Below are 17,564 nucleotides of genomic sequence, written 5' to 3' on the forward strand. Positions count from 1 at the left end.
GAATCAACTAATTAACTCTAAACACCTGCAAAAGATTCCTGAGGCTTTTAAAAACTCCCAGCCTGGTTCATTACTCAAAACCGCAATCATGGGTAAGACTGCCGACCTGACTGCTGTCCAGAAGGCCATCATTGACACCCTCAAGCAAGAGGGTAAGACACAGAAAGAAATTTCTGAACGAATAGGCTGTTCCCAGAGTGCTGTATCAAGGCACCTCAGTGGGAAGTCTGTGGGAAGGAAAAAGTGTAGCAGAAAACACTGCACAACGAGAAGAGGTGACCGGACCCTGAGGAAGATTGTGGAGAAGGACCGATTCCAGACCTTGGGGGACCTGCGGAAGCAGTGGACTGAGTCTGGAGTAGAAACATCCAGAGCCACCGTGTACAGGCGTGTGCAGGAAATGGGCTACAGGTGCCGCATTCCCCAGGTCAAGCCACTTTTGAACCAGAAACAGTGGCAGAAGCGCCTGACCTGGGCTACAGAGAAGCAACACTGGACATTTTTTAGCACGACCTGGCACCTGCTCACAGTGCCAAAACCACTGGTAAATGGTTTACTGACCATGGTATTACTGTGCTCAATTGGCCTGCCAACTCTCCTGACCTGAACGCCATAGAGAATTTGTGGAATATTGTGAAGAGAAAGTTGAGAGACGCAAGACCCAACACTCACCGCCACGTGGACCGGAGCGTACTGCGCAGGCCCAGTAGTTCTGCGTCTGCACAGTGCGCTCCGGTCCATGTGGCGGTTATTGGCAACACCACTCGCACAGGCGCAGTCGGCCTGACGTCATCGCCAGGGACCGGGAGGCAGCGGCAGCGAACAGCTGACTGCAGAGCTGCGACGAGGGACATGCTGGGAGCTTGGGGTTGGACGAAGCCCTGGGAAAGTATTATTATTTTCATTAAAAATGCCTGATAACTCCTTTAAGGTTAGGCATCAGACACAGACAGGTAGATTGTGCAGAGAAATGGGGTTAGGCATCAGGTACATAGTTTGTGTGCGTGGGGGGGGTGGGGCTGTTAGTCATCACAATATGAAGATTTGCACACAAGAAAGATATGGCTTGGGCTGGGGATGCCGTGAAACGGACCTCTATTTTGTGTTGTCCCCCCAGGCCAAAAGGTCCCAGTCCTCCCCTGAACAGGGTCCAGGACTCCAGGTGGATTCCTGAATTTTTAAGGCCGCTGCTAGCTAACAAAAACAATAACATTTTTTTCTTGCTGTGTGTACATGCCTGCATAATTTTTCTGCCTGCACTGCGTCTGCAACAACAAAATAAAAGGCATGTACATGTGTCAATTCCCCTTCGTGGTCACAACCTTGCTGTGGTGAAGGGGCTTGCGTATCACAATGAAGCAATGACCGCCGGCTATATGAGTGTGTTGGGGGGCACACCCAAGATAATAAGGTTGTTGCTTCATTGTGGACAGATCAAATTCGATTAGCTGGACAGTCACTGTTGTCCTGTCATTGAGCTACCTCAGCCCAGCGACCATATGTGCTTGAAAACTGCCATCGCCTGCACTGTGGTCATGGTGCGCACCAGTCCAGCACAGCCGTCACTACACAAACAGCTGTTTGCGGTGTGTTACACAGTGAGTTTGGTCTGTCAGTGAAACGCTGCTGTGCGTCAAATCCTGATTTTTTCCCCGGGACTTTTGGCGTGTATCCCACTCCGCCATGCCCCCCTCCAGATGTTAGACCCCTTGAAACATCTTTTCTATCACTTTTCTGGCCAGAATTAATGTTTGAAGTTTTGAAAGTTCGCCTGCCCATTGAAGTCTATTGCGGTTCAAAAACTTTGCAGGTTCGCAAACTTTTGCGGAAGTTCGCGTTCGAGGTTCGCGAACCCAAAATCGGAGGTTCGAGCCATCTCTACTTCTAATCACACACTTTCAATCACGCTCCCATTCACACACTTTCAGGCCTCGTTCACATCTAAAAACGTAATCGCAAACGCAAGTGTTTTGCGATTTTGTGCGGTGTTTTTTTTTCCCCTCCCAGCGCTCCACTGCGCACTGCGTTTTTGGTAAAATCGCTTTTCTATGCGCTTTTCCAGTGCGGTTTTTATATTCACTCCCTGATGCAAGTCAGGAAGTGAACTCTTTAACCTGGAAAAGAATAAATACAATGTATTAATTCTTAAATAGGCGAACACAATCGCTGCACAAAGCGATTTTGTGAGCGCTTGCGTTTTTCCTATATCTTCCATTGAGGCAAAATCGCCTCAAAAATGTTACAGGCACCGCTTTGCTGAGCGAATCGGAAACGAACCGCTCAGATGTGAACTCTCTCAAAGGGAGTCATTGTACAAGGGAACACTGACTCATCTCTTCCGGGTTTCCTGTGATAGAGCTCGCACTGCTGTTCTTCTCTGTCTCCAGCATCGCTCACTCTACCTCTGCTGGCAAGTAGAGTGAGTGGCGCTGGAGACAAGAGAAGACCAGCAGGGCGTGGAGCTTCACTGCAGGGAACCTGGATGAGGGGAGTCTGTGTTTCCTGCCTGCTGTGCTAATTTCTAGAGGGGGGAGCACTGAAGGGGGGCCCAAGGGGAAAGGGAGGAGTGCCCCCTTCCTGCGGCTGTGTGTGCCCGCTTCTCTCCCCTCCTGATCGACGGCCCTGGCTATTGCAAAGCTTACTAGAGGGGGTGGTGCAGACCCCTGCAGCACACAGGGTGGTCTCAACCGCTGCGACAATGGGCCCTACGCCACTGATAGCACAAAGTAACTACACCAGTGGGATGTATACAATGGCCTCAATTCACAAAGAATGAACGCATTAGGTAATGCAGAAAACAGCTAATTTTACAGAACATCTGGTCCACCCTCAATTCACTAAGGGCTATGCCCCACTAGAGTGCTTGTAGTTGATGGCTCTTCCAAAGGCACTAGGCTAGTGAACGTCAGAGGCAAACTCACAGGAGCATTTGCCATTAGGGAACTCACAATCGTGGGTCCCTGCAACATTTTTGGAGCGATTGCACTCCAATACAAAAGTTAGGAAAGCAGCAAAATTGCTTTTCAATGGCTGTACAAAAGAGTTTTTGCATCCATTTTACTACCTGAACCCCCCAAAAGTTAATATCGCCAATAGCAATTGCTCTGAAAAAGCAAGCACTAAAAACAAATTGCTTCAACAATCACCGGAAATTGCTATAAAATCGCTGCACAAAACACTACCAAAGACAATTGCAATTACGACAGGGGATCTGTAGAGCATACGAATGAAATCTCAGCTGGGAGACTTGGGTGCGGGATACAGCCGATATACGGCTTACTCTGCTCCTGCACAAGTCCCGGCGGCGTTAATTACTATTCCCTCTCCAGGTCTGCGTGGATGGTGGAGAATTATGTAATTCGGCTTCCAGCTATTGGTGGCGGCCGAAATTACAGTGTAACTTCAGCTACGACTTCTGATGGCGCCAAAATTACTCACTGTGCGCTGCTACAGCCGTAATTCCTATTACGGTCTATGGTGGCGCCAGGCTGCGCCCAAATCTCCTGCGCTGTATTTCACATGTTTGTCTATAGTGGGTCCCTGGCCTAAGACTGATACTGCATTGAAAACAAAAATTACTGACTAGTGAGCTTGGCGGGATTTCTGGTAAGGCCACACAGGCCATGGCCTAGGGCACCAGATAAACAAGGGGCAGCCTGCAAGCAGTGGGCTTTTCTTGCAGATTAAGTGTCTAAACAAAACCAACTCCACTTTTTGCACCAGCTAGCAGCTGCCTCTACAGCTGCACTCAGTTAATCAAGAGTGAATGATTAGCAAGCAGCCAGACCTGGTCCAATGACATAACAGCAGCTGCAGGCGGGTATGGAAGGCTGGGTCTGTGCAGCATGTGGTGTGTGTGTGTGTGTGTGTGGGGGGGGGGGGTGAAAGGACCCAGGGGAGTGCCAGCAAATAGTACAGAATACAGAAGGTAGTCTATCACACTCCCCATTTCCTAGTTATTGAATGGCCAGTGGTGGTCCACGTCACATTAACATGGAGACAGCAGCAGGTACAGGACTCCTTTTTACCTGTTGCTGACCCTACCCACTGTCCAGTTGTGAGCCACTTTTGACTACGTGGGTGTGGTGGACGGCTTACACCATGCCCTTCACCTACAGATCGCTGTTTAATTGACCATTGTCCCCGTGTGACGTGATTGGTTCATAGAGATCTCGACACTAATTGCCATAGTGGGCACCGGCAGTTTGGCACAATTTGCGTCAACAAAAAAATTGGGGAGGGGGGGAGTGGGACAGAGGTGGTAAGATATTGTTTGGTTAGGGGCACCTGGTAATAGTGAGCCTTGGGTGGTAAGAAGTACAAATCCGGTCCTGCTAGTGAGGTAAATTACCGACTTAGGCAGTAAATACCTCAATGTCAATTTACAAGAGGATTTGGGGGGAAAAGCAAAATAGCTGTCGCTAACTGACAAACAGGCATGCAGTGTAATTGACAGGCAAAGGAGACAGCCAATAGGAGTAGCCAAACTATCCTGCCACTCACTCCATTGATGCTTATACTGCCGGACAGGACAGCAGCATGCACTAGCAGAGCTGTGGTGAAGTCTGGGCTGCACTGAGCTGATTGTGGCAGACTGTCACCATCGAGAGAGAGGGGCAGAGTAGACCAGCATTCTGCACTCTTACTGAAGAAATAGTTCCAGCATTTACAATTGGGCTCCTGCATGTTTACATTAAAAGAAGGTCTAAAATAGCGCATGCGGTATTTGACCAAATGAAAATTGATTAGAGACCAGCCTTTAGCGAATCGAGGCCAGTATTTGTACAGTTAGTCAGTAAAGGAACCATCAGGCAGTTTTAATATATATCTGATTTTCTTACCTGGGGCTTTTCTCCTCGCAGCTAGTAGTTCTGCGCCTGCGCAGTATGCCGCGGACAACGTGGGCTGGATTGACAGAGGCACTTCACGCAGGCGCAGAAAGGACAACCTCAAGGTTGTCCTCTGCACTGTGCTGGGACCCTGGGCTGGCAGCTGCAAATGGAGCTGTCAGCATGGGACAGCTAGCTGCGAGGGACTGGAGAAAGCCCCAGACCAGGTAAGTAAATCAAATATATATTAAAACTGCCTGATGATTCCTTTAAAGGTAACACCTAAACAACTTTTGTTGTTATGTGTTCGGATTCTCTCCATGACTAAGGCCTCGTTCACATCAGGGCCGTTTCTGTGCGCTTTTCACAGCGCAATGCCCTGTGCGATCAGCAAGGTATTGATTTTCCCATGTAACTAAATGTAGCTGGTTCACATCTATGCACTGCGCTGAGCAGCGTTACAAAAACGTAGGGTTGCATGCACTTCTGTGTGTTCAGCTGTAAAGCATGAAGTGAAAGGACACGCAGCTGTAAAGCACACATCAATGCAAGTGAATGGCTGCGCTTTTTTAGCGCATAGAAACGTGTACAAGTGCATAGAAGCGCATGCGGTTTTTTTACCCCTAATTGGAGAAAAAAATACATTTACATAGAAAAACAAAGTTTTATTGACAACTGCTACTGCTACAATAAGCAAAACGTGCTTTAAAGAAGCGCAACGCACAGAAACGCGCACTAAAGCGCATGCGTCTTTTACCACGCGTTTTTGAGCACAGCAGATGTGAACGAGGAGGCCTAATACTGGACTACACGCAACTAGTATATTTACACAGTTCTCTGTCAGGCAAAAAAGAGGGACATTAGTAGAAGTAGAGATTGGCACCTCCAAAACAGGAACAATTGTAAGGTATAATAAAAGAAACAATGCTGGTACTAGTACTATTATAAAACATGTCTGCATTTCTTCAATGTGAGAAGCGAGATCTAGCAGCGTGCAGCAGGTGGCGGTAAGCTTGGTCTAGCCGAGCTGTGAGTGATACAAGCTAGCAGCCTATGCTGATACATCAGAGTCATCTCGTGTGGGCTGAGCCTGGGTCTTGCCAATGGCAGGCTCGGAAAGCTGGAGGTGGGTCTGCTCTCGCAGATTTTATTAGCCAGCTGCATCTGCCAGTGTGAATACACCATGCTGCAGCTAACACTTCCAGTATCCAGACATTTTCTGCTGAAGAGGAAAATCTTCTCTTCCTGTTGTAGACAGGCTGCAGCTATGTCTAACCTGCTAGTAAACCAGCCACAGTATTCCTGGCTGAAAGAGCTGGGACTGAGGGAGGACAACGATGGTGTGTACAATGGTACATGGGGAGGAAAAGGAGAGGTATGTCTGCAGCTAGCTTTGTGTCTGCCAGGAAGATTTGGGCACATGCCCAGGTTACATGTAGCATTGCTTGCAGCTCTCTGATGACGTGGAAAAGCAACATTTGGTTATTTTAATATCATCTGATTCTGCTCTGTGGACAGAATAGTTGAATTGTAATTAGATTACTAATGCATTCAGATTTCCTAACTGCCAATATTCTGCAACAATGACTTTTCCTGCATATTCATGATTCTGATAAATTACTTGTTTGTTGATAATTGGATGTTTATTTTGAACACTACATAGAGATGGGGTAAAAACATTAGGTGAATTGTTTGCACTACAAGATTCAGTACTGACATATTTTATTTCCCTTTAACTAATTCAGATTGCCTGGCTGCCCTGCTGATCCTCTGCCTCTAATACTTTTAGCCATAGACTCTGAACTAGCATGCAGATCAGAGATGTTTCTGATTGAAATTTGTCTGAATTAGCTGCATGCTTGTTTCAGGGTTCTGACACAAACACTACTGATGCCAGAAAGATTAGCAGGATGCCATGCAACTGGTATTCTTTAAAAGTAAATAAATATGGCAGCCTCCATATGCCTCTAGCTTCATAAGCTCTTTTAAAGTGTATCTGAGACAAGACACATCTCAGGTACCATACTCACCTGGGGCTTTCTTAAGGCTGCGTATCCCTCAATGTCTCCCCGGGTGATTCCTGTCACCCGTAATTCAGCCTGAGTCGCTCTTCCTCACGCATGCGCAAACCCGGCCAGGTGTGCTTCCCTGTGGCGCTCCCATGGCTGGGAGCACTCTGCTCTTGCACAGTACTACTGCACAGGTGCAGAACGCTCCCAGGGATGGGAGCGCAACAGGGGAGTGTGCGATGAGGCATGACTTGGCCAGGCTTTAGGGCTGAATTGCGGGTGTCGGGTATCACCCGGGGAGAAGGTGAGGGATGAGCGGCCTTAACCTCCTCAGCGGTATGGACGAATATATACGTCCATCACCGCCGGAGGTCGCCGCTCAGGCCCTGCTGGGCCGATTTTTGCGAAATAAAAAGCAGCACACGCAGCCGGCACTTTGCCAGCCGCGTGTGCTGCCTGATCGCCGCCGCTTTGCGGCGATCCGCTGCGAGCAGCGGCAAAAGAGGGTCCCCCCCCCCAGCCGCCCGAGCCCTGCGCAGCCGGAACAAAAGTTCCGGCCAGCGCTAAGGGCTGGATCGGAGGCGACTGACGTCAGGACGTCCATGACGTCACTCCGCTCGTCGCTATGGCGACGATGTAAGCAAAACAAGGAAGGCTGCTCATTGCGGCCTTCCTTGTTTATTCTGGTCGCCGGAGGCGATCAGAATGACGCTTCTGGAGCGCCCTCTAGTGGGCTTTCATGCAGCCAACTGAAAGTTGGCTGCATGAAACCGTTTTTTTTTTTTTTTTTTATTTAAAAAAACCCCTCCTGCAGCCGCCATGGCGGTCTTAATAGAACGCCAGGGAGGTTAAGGAAGCCCCAGGTAAGTATGGAACCTGAAACGCTTTTTGTCTTAGGTTCCCTTTAAGGTCTCTTTTAGACCGGAGGCTGATCTGCACCCTTGTCAGACAGTTCAGCCTCCCAGCTAAACCTCCTGGGCAAATTCTGCTAACAAGATTGGTTGATTGCACCCTCTAAAACTTCTAGGTTTTGGATAGGTTATGATAACTACGTCCACAATATTTGGCCAATTGGTCAGTTGCATAATGTACACGTTATAATAAACGTGAACTGCAATGGGGGCTGGACATAGATTTTTTTTTTTTTTTTTTTTAATACAATACACATCCTGCATGCAGTGAGTTAAAATGTGATCTTTTAGGCCTCTTTCACAGTAGGACGTTGCGTTTGATGCGACGTTAAAGTCGCACAACGTGCCCCTAACGCAGCGCATGTAGGTTATGACATTGGATGTTATTTTGCACTGCGTTGTCTCCTTGGTGAGCTTTTTTTCGTCGCATACTGATGGAACGAAAACGGCGCATGCGTTACATTTAAAAAAAATAAAAAAAAATTACTGAGCATGTGCAACACACAACGCAGCAAATTTATTGCCGAACGCACAGCATGCAGTACTTTCTAAATATTGTTACACACAACGCACAGACTTTGTATTGCTGTGCGTTAGTCTGCATTATACATTTTTATAACGTGCGACTTTAACGTCCCCACTGTGAAAGAGGCTTTACAACGCAGAACTGTGAGCAGGCCCATAGAATTGTATGGGCAGTGAGTTGACCTGCAGAACTATTCCTCAGCATAACTGATCACTGTGATTGGAGAACTATACCCTATGAGACTTCCTGCTGGGTCACCTAAACCAGTGTTCCCCCAACCCTGTCCTCAGGGCCCACCAACAGTGCATGTTTTGTGGAAATCTACAGAGGGAGTTAATCAGCTCTGCTGAGACACTAATTACCTCACCTGTGTGTTTGTGGTTTTCTGAAAAAACAACATATAGGCCTAGTGCACACCAGATCGGTTCGGCTGCGGTTTGCGATCCGCTTGCGGGTGCGAATCCGCTAGGGTAATGTATTTCAATGGGCTGGTGCACACCAGAGCGGGAGGCGTTTTGCAGAAACGCATACTCCCGGGCTGCAGCAGATTTTGGATTGCGGATGCGTTTCTGCCTCAATGTTAAGTATAGGAAAAACGCAAACAGCTCTGAAAAACGGCACTTCAGAGCGGTTTGCCAGGCGTTTTGTTACAGAAGCTGTTCAGTAACAGCTTTACTGTAACAATACATGAAATCTACTACACCAAAAACACTTCACAAAACCGCAAAATGCTAGCTGAAACGCTACAGAAAAAAAAAAAAAAAGCGTTTCAAAATCTGCTAGCATTTTGCGGATCTGCTAGCGTTCTTTGGTGTGCACCAGGCCATACTGTTGGTGGGCCCTGAGGACAGGGTTGGGGAACTCTGACCTAAACCATACTAGTGACCACTTTTGGTTTGTTGTTTTTGTTTTGTGTTTTCTGCATGGCCTTAGGCCCGGTTCACATTAGCGTTCGCTATCTGGTTTTTCCGGATCTGATCCGGACCGCATACTGTACAAACGGAACGTACGTTCCGCATAGCAATGTAAAGTCTATGCGGACGTTCACACGTGCCCGTTCCGTACAGTACGGAGCCGGATCGGATCCGGACTCCGGACTCTTTTCCAACATGCGCTATTTTTTGTGTCCGGATCTCTGGCCCACGCATCCTGACGGGAGCCTGACCTGAGCCTGACAGCACCATCAGGAACACAGAAACCAATGGGGAACGGAAGGCACAGAACACACTGCCTACAAAAACCTGACGTTCTACCCCACTTCCTATGCGTATGCAAGCGGCCATTTCGGATGGGGACACATGGGCCAAGCATGTCTGGAGTGGAGCAGCAGTGACAGACGTGCTGAAGCTGTTTGGCAGAATGTCGGAGGTGGAGGTGAGGCCTACAGCGGAGGAACCTGATTTTACACGTGCACCAGTTGCACCTTCTGCTGACCCCAACATTTTTTTTTTAATTTTTTTTTTAAATTTCACTTTTTTTGCCCACGGATCCGGATGGCAGCCTGATGCATGCCTGATACAAACGGTCCAGATCGGAACCGTACGGTTCTGATCAGGATCCGGTCCATTTATTTGCCAAAACGCAAGTGTGAACGGGGCCTTATACAGTCTGTACAGCATGCTGTTACTAATAACATACTGGCCTACAGGGTACTACAGTATTGACAGTGCAGTGTCTTAAGGACCCATTCACACCTAAAATCGCTAAATGCTAATGATTTGTTATTATTTTCTGTGGGTGATTTTTTTTTTTTTTTTTTTTTTTTTTATTTATTTTCTTTCCCCCGCGGAAAAATCACTGGACAAATTAGAGTTTTAGGAGCATTCGCGATTAGTGGTTCTATATATGCTAATGGCGATTGCTCCAGAATTGCCGGAAAATTGCTGCAGGTAGTGTGTTTGCGATTAACGATAATCGCGAAACTCCTGCGATCGTTGCAAATCACAGCAGTGAGAACACTGCCATAGGCTAGAATAGCACTAGTGAGTAGTGGATTAGCGGGAAGTGTTAATGGGTCCTAAGAAGCACATATTAGGTGTCTGAGGTGAATATAGCTTATTCTGGCTGATGACTATGCTACATTTATTTTATTTTTTTAGTAACTAACTTATTCCCTTACAAAGGCCTAGTGCACACCAGAGCGGTTCGGTTGCGTTTTTAGGAATGCTTGCGGCTGAGGAAACGCTTGGGTAATGTATTTCAGTGGGCTGGTGCACACTAGAGCGGGTCGGTTTTAGCTGAAACGCAAACTCCTGGGCTGCAGCATTTTTTGGATTTTGGAGGCGTTTCTGCCTCCAATGTTAAGTATAGGAAAAACGCTTGCTAAAACGCCAGATTAGAGCTGTTCTCCAGGCGTTTTTGTTACAGTAGCTGTTCAGTAACAGCTTTACTGTAACAATATCTGTAATCTGCTACACAAAAAGGCTACCAAAAACGCTTCACTTTAAGTAAAAAACGCTACACAAAACCACAACGCTTCATAATAAGAAAAAAACGCTTCAAAAACTAGCCTGCGTTTTGCGGATCTGCTAGCGGTTTTTGGTGTGCACTAGGCCAAAGTATTTGTGGTTCTGGTCCCCTATAACTTAGCTAGGTACTCAGTAAGACTGCTATAAAACTGAGGGAGGGTTCACACATTTGTCCATGTAATGTGTGTTTTACCGTGTCACCCATGGTCAGCTGACAGTAGCTGTCTGTCAGCAATGGGAATCACATGCAGTGTGCAATATTATGCTGCAAGTGTTTTTGTGTGGTGTGTGTGTGTTTTTTTTTTTTTTTTTTTTTTTTTTTTTTCCTGGCTAGTGGGAACTGCATTCAAATGGTAACAATCGATTAAAATGAGCTGTCACGTTGACATGCAATTCTGTATGCCTGGAAACCACATCCGATCACCTCAAGTGTGACCCCTGCCTGAGTGTCATGGTGGTGCTACAGCATTGCACCTATTTGCACCTGCTTACCTTCATTTACTCACAGTGATCATCAGACTAATTGTATAGATGCAGAGGATTATTGTGCAGCTATGACTCATTACATTTAATGGCATGCTACAGGAATAGACTTGTGTATTTGTGTATTGTGTATTGTGACTTGTGTATCCGGCATTGTGTTTCAATGTATGGTTGTTTTTCCAAAAGATAATGCTTACAGTTTGGATTTTAAGTTTTAGTGAATATGAGTAACTGGATGTGGTTCTCAAACTTACTACAGCATGAAGCCCTTTATGAATGACCATGTTTGCCAAGGACCCCCTGTTGAGGGCTACATCATCTCGAGCACCCTCTAACACATGTTTGTTGGAGGTACCCTGTAATTATGCATAAACTCTTTTCACACATTTACTTTTGCTTTTAATTAACTAATAATCCTTATTCAGATTTGTTTACATATCATTTTTTTTTTATTTATAGGAGTACTGTAGGGGGGAAAAAGTTGAACTTACCTGGGGCTTCTAACGGTCCCCTGCAGACGTCCTGTGGCTGCGCAACCACTCACCCATGCTCCGGTCCCCTCCGCCAGTTCACTTTCGGAATTTCCGACTTTCAAGTCAGAAAACCACTGCTCCTGCGCGGCCGCGTCCTTGCCGCCACTGACCTCACCGGGAGTGTACTGTGCAGGCACAGTATGGTCTGCTACTGCACAGTACGCTGCCGGTGATGTCAGCGGGAGTGATGGCGTGGCCGTGCAGGCGCAGTGGTTTTCCGACTTAAAAGTCGGAAATTCCGAAAGTGAACTGGCGGAGGGGACCGGAGCATAGGTGAGTGGTTGCGCAGCCACAGGACCTCTGCAGGGGACCGTTAGAAGCCCCAGGTTCCAGTATGTCTGCACTCCCACCCAGTTGTGTAGCAGTGACGCTTGTACACCTGTTGTAGAGTGTGCAAGCCCAGGATGCACCTGACTGCTGTAAACACCTGGGAGGGAGCACAAACATCCAGATATAGTGTGAGTGGGACAGAGCAACGTAGTCAAGCTCGGCCAAACCGGTGTGACATGTAAGCCTTGGGCCTATAATCTAAAAGCCTATTTAGATTACCATTTGTGGTTTCAGTTCAGGTGTCATTTTGCAGTGTTCCCCAACCCTGTCCTCAAGGCCCACCAACAGTGCATGTTTTGTAGAAATCCACAGAGGGAGTTAATCAGCTCTGCTGAGACACTAACTACCTCACCTGTGCATGTTTGTGGTTTTATGCAAAACATGTACTGTCAGTGGGCCTTGAGGACAGGGTTGGAAGGACAACTGAAGTGAGAAGAATATGGAGGTTGCCATAATTATTTCCTTTTAAACAATTCCAGTTGCCTGGTAGCCCTGCTGATCTATTTAGCTCAGGGCTTTTCAACCCTGTCCTCAAGGCCCACCAACAGTGCATGTGTTGCAGAAAACCACAAACTTGTACAGGTGAGGTAATTAGTGTCTCAGCAGCGCTGATTAACTACCTCTGTGGATTTCCACAAAACATGCACTGTTGGTGGTACATGAGGACAGGGTTGAAAAGCCCTGATTTTAGCTGACGTAGTGTCTGAATCCCACCAGAAACAAGCATGCAGCTATTCTTGTCAGATCTGACAATGTAAGAAACACTAGATCTGCTTCATGCTTGTTCAGGGTCTATGGCTAAAAGTATTAGAGGCTGAGGTTCAGCAGGACAGCCAGGCAACGCGTACTGCTGAAAAGTAAATAAATATAGCAGCCTCCATATCCCTCTCACTTCAGTTGTCCTTTAAGGCAGTGCTGTGGACTTTAAGGACTCAGAGGCCATTTTTACACCTGGTCATAGCATTGAGGTGGGGGGGGGGGGACACTACATTAATTTGACCTGCAGCAGAGTGCACCGAAGGCCTTGCTTCCATCTGTCCGCTTTTTACTAAAACATCAATGTTACAGATTGAGACGTGTTGCTGAAAAGCGGTTGGAAGCTACGCCTAATGCAATGAAACTGGCCTTGTGTAAAAGGGGCATCGGTGATGCGTTTTTTTTTTTCTTCTTGAAAAGATATTTATTTGTGTAAACCTAAAACCTGCATGTAGGGGCATCAGAAGGAACATTAGAGTAAGAAAACAAGGCTTGGGGGTTTATTTCCGAAAGGAGTGTCGCCCAAAAGTGGGACAGTTGTGGATTATGGAGACCTGCCAGCAGCAATTGTAGGACCACAGTCTAAGTTCACCATGATAGAAGTGGATGAGAAGAAGTGTTTGTTCTAGTGTTTCTCCGCTTTTTAGGCATATTGCCCGTATTTTTTTGTTGTTGCATTTGTTAAATGACAACTGAAGCAAGAGGGATATGGAGGCTGCCATAATTCTTTCCTTTTACACAATACCAGTTGCCTGGCAGTCCTGCTAATCTGTTTGGCTGCAGTAGTGTCTGAATCACACACCTGAAACAAGTATGCAGCTGATAGTCAGACCTGAAACAAAGCACCTGATCTGCATGCCTGTTCAGGTTCTATGGCTAAAGCCTGGTACAAACATCCAATTTTGATTGGCCAGTTTTACCACTTCTATGTAGTAGAGCTTACCTCACAACCTTTTCATAGTATTTAAAGCCTGTTGGCCCCCATACTACATGGAGGTGGCAAAATTGATCAGAAATCAGAAACTGTATATGTGTATTGCACCATAAAGAATACATAATGCCTAATGATAAGAAATCAGATTTACTTACCTGCAGGAATGGGCTCATGAGTACTCACAAGTGGCTAAGCACTCAAATTCGTGATTTAAATGAGGCTTAACTGCCTCAGGTGTGCGGCGGAGAAAGGTTATTTCCCCATAAGTCCATCGTATATTGTGCACTCCAAACAGCTTGCACGCGCCCTATTGGATGCAAGCCTCACTATGTGCACTTCCTCCAAGTGCACATAGGGTTGCAACGCGTTTAATAGGACTCGTGCAAGCTATTTGGAGCGCACAATATACAACGGACTTATGGGGAAGTAACCCCTTGTTTCCCCGCCGCACACCTGAGGCAGTTAAGCCTCATTTAAAGAGTAACATTTAAAGAGTAACTGTTAGCCCAAAAAAATCAAATTTAAATCTCTATTGCAATGTGTTAAATAGTTTGTAAGGGAGCCAAAAAGGCAATGCTGAAGTTAAAAAGCAATCTAATTTTTTTACTGTGTGGCTATCATTCAGCCTTTTCTCCAAGCTCCTAAGGAGGACGCAAAGCCGCATCACAGATACTGCCCTGGGGGGTCGGACAGACATTGGCTCTTGGGGGGGGGGGGGGGGAGCGGACAGACATCGGCACCTGGTCCTGGGGGGGGAGAGGGGGTCGGGCAGACATCGGCACCTGGTCCTGGGGGGGAGTGGGTGGTCGGGCAGACATGGGCATGCTCTGCAGTATCTGTTATGCGGCTTTGCGTCCTCCTTAGGAGCTTGGAGAAAAGGCTGAATGATAGCCACACAGTAAAAAAATTAGATTGCTTTTTAACTTCAGCATTGCCTTTTTGGCTCCCTTACAAACTATTTAACACATTGCAATAGAGATTTAAATTTGATTTTTTGGGCTAACAGTTACTCTTTAAATCACGAATTTGAGTGCTTAGCCGCTCGTAAGTATTCATGAGCCCATCACTGGTTACCTGGAGCTTCCTCCAGCCCCTAGAAGCCTATGTGTCCTTCGCCACTGCTCCACTTTCCGCTAGTCTCCTGAAATCTCCTCTGCAGCGGCCGTAGACCTGGCCAGGTTGGCGGCTTCTGTGCATGTGGGAGAGCATGGTCACGCTTCCATCGCTACAAGCGTTTTGCGCAGGTGCAGAACGCTCCCTGCGACAGGACTGGTAGTGGTGTGGCTGTGCAAAAGCCACAAACCTGGCCAGGCTAACGGCCACTGCAGAGGTGACTCCAGGAGACTAGCGGAAAGTGGAGCTGCGGCGAGGGACACATGGGCTGGAGGAAGCCCCAGGTAAGCCCCCCCCCCATGAGCTATACAGTACCGCGTCTGCTGTTGGCTCCGGGCTCTGTCGTCCATCCAAACACCCGCCCCACATGGTTTCCAGCGTACACGTGGGCGCATGTGACTGCGTTACTCCGGCAACCACATCAAGCTCATGTATGGACGGAGGAGCCTGGAGGCATTGGCGGATAGGTAACGTATGGTGAACTGAAGGGGCACATTCCACATTAGGGTTACAGCGTCGGGCCAGTGAGGCAACGGATGCGGCGTCACAAGGCCATTTCCGGATCGATTTCAGCATGACATTGATCGGGAATCTGCCTGTAGTGTATGGGCAGCTCTATCAGGTTTCATCAGAGATCTGTCTCTTGGTTGGTCTGCCCATACATCCTCTGACATTGTTTGTTGTCGTTTGGAGGTCTGGTGTCCTAAGAAATGGCTCTTCCTCCAAGCACAAATGGCTCTCTGCTCACATGGTTGCTGTTGGGCTTACATGGATGCGTAGTAATGGTTGTACAAATGCTGTGACCATTCATGAGGAAAATGCAAGTGATTAGCATCAGCAGTTAATATGCAATAAGCAGGAGGTAGCTGATTATCCATGTGAAATGGGGGAACTCACAATATGGGCGTTGCTGCATGTGAACGCACTGCCCATGTTCACGCCTCTGCAATGTAACGCACCAGGTTATCCTAACACACTTTCTGCAGTGGGTTTCTGGATAATGTGTATGATACAGCGCACCCTATGTAGCATTTCTTCATACAATGAAAATAATGTGCAGGTGGGCATTGCGTTCCAGTGTACCACAGGTCAGTCACACCAGCAGAAGTTTAGACACGTGATGTGCAATATAGGGTATTGTATGATCGGCTGTAATTTTATATAATAGACTGCCGTACGTCTGCAAGTTATAAGACATATTTATTTCCTTTTAAACACTGCATATTTCCTGGCTGTCCTGATAATTCTTTCTCTAATGCATTTAGCCATAGACCCTGAACAAGCATGCAGATCAAGTGTTTCTGACTGAAAGGAAGCCAGAGACGACACATACTTACTGTTTTATACGTACCTGGGGCTTCCTCCAGCCCCAGGCGCACGGATGCCGACATCCTCCGGTACCGGGTCTCGTAACTTCCTGCAGTCGCGGCCAGTCTGCGCAAGAGGAAGTCCGCTGGAGATATACGTAAAGAACTCCCTTCCTCTTGCGCAGACTGGCCGAACTAACGGGACCCGATACCAAAGCTTAAAGAGAACCAGAGATGAAGCACCCTCTTGTATTTTACCTTATAAATCAGTGGGAACATGACAGTAAACACCTAATCTGCCCTTTGTTTCATTGTTCTCTGTGTAATCTGATTGTTATCACCTCTGATAAGAATCCCCGACTGAGAAGTCAGGCTGCTCCGTCTAGCTTTGCTACAGAAAGATTATAGCTAAGTCTGTCTTCTGTGGTGTTATTTCAAGCCCAAGCCTGCCCCCTTGTGGCTTTGCTATAATTACTCAGCAATAATCATTCCCAGCAAAGCCAGATTTAATTGCTCAGTCTGGGATTCTTGTGACTGCTGATAACAGACACTTTTAGCAGTGAGGACGAAACAGAAAGCATGGTAAGTGTTTTCTCTAATGTTCTTACTGATATACATGGTAAAATACACAAGGGTGCTTCGTCTCTGGTTCCCTTTAAGGCAGCAGAGGATGGCAGCGTGGCAGCGATCCATGCACATGGGGCTGGAGGAAGCCCCAGGTATGTATAAAACAGGAAGTATGCGACGTCTCGGGTAAACTTGAAGTCTGACCGGATAAGCTGCATGCTGGTTTCAGGTGTGCGATTCAGGCCCTGTTCAGTGGTCAGTTGCATTTGAGAATAATTCTGCATGTCCACTCACTGCCAATGCAATTCTCTGGGGCTGCAGGCTTTGTATTGAAGTCTGTCCAGTCTCCATTGCAGTTCTCAATATAACGCATACATTATACAACTGACCACTGTGAACGTAGCCTCAGACACTACAACGGCCAGAAAGATCACCAGGCCAACCAGCCAGGTAACTTGTATTGTTAAATTGGAAATGACTATGACTGCCTCTGTATCCATCCTGGTTCAGGTGTCCTTTGATTTCAGTAGCAAACTGAATTTATTAGTTTTTTGTTTTTGTTTTAATGCTGTCTATTATTCTGTCCAGGTGACAACATCGTATTGTCCTTCAAATAATTTACCCATCGCCAGAGTTAGGCAGGTAAGAATTTGTTTACTTTCCTAATGGCAGAATATGTTTTTGTTTTTTTGTTTAAGCACTAATTTTAATATTGTGTTTCTCGTGAATGAATTTGCACACTTCAAGTTCACAGCATTATTTTAATTAAAACTGTAGCTATTTGTACCCTGAACTATA

The 17,564-nt window shown here is 46.9% G+C and overlaps 1 protein-coding gene across 1 annotated transcript in view; it reads left to right on the forward strand.

Moving 5' to 3' along the window:
- Positions 1-5,989: 5,989 nt before the first annotated feature.
- The window catches only part of ALDH7A1 (aldehyde dehydrogenase 7 family member A1), a 59,488-nt gene continuing 47,913 nt past the window's right edge, over positions 5,990-17,564 (forward strand). Inside the window, exons 1-2 of the mRNA XM_068246807.1 lie at positions 5,990-6,204; positions 17,355-17,408. Coding sequence (XP_068102908.1) covers positions 6,013-6,204; positions 17,355-17,408 — 246 coding nt within the window. The 5' untranslated portion in view covers positions 5,990-6,012. The remainder of the gene's footprint in view (positions 6,205-17,354; positions 17,409-17,564) is intronic.

Source organism: Hyperolius riggenbachi, chromosome 1, assembly GCF_040937935.1.
Source record: "Hyperolius riggenbachi isolate aHypRig1 chromosome 1, aHypRig1.pri, whole genome shotgun sequence".
NCBI classification, from domain to species: Eukaryota; Metazoa; Chordata; class Amphibia; order Anura; family Hyperoliidae; genus Hyperolius; species Hyperolius riggenbachi.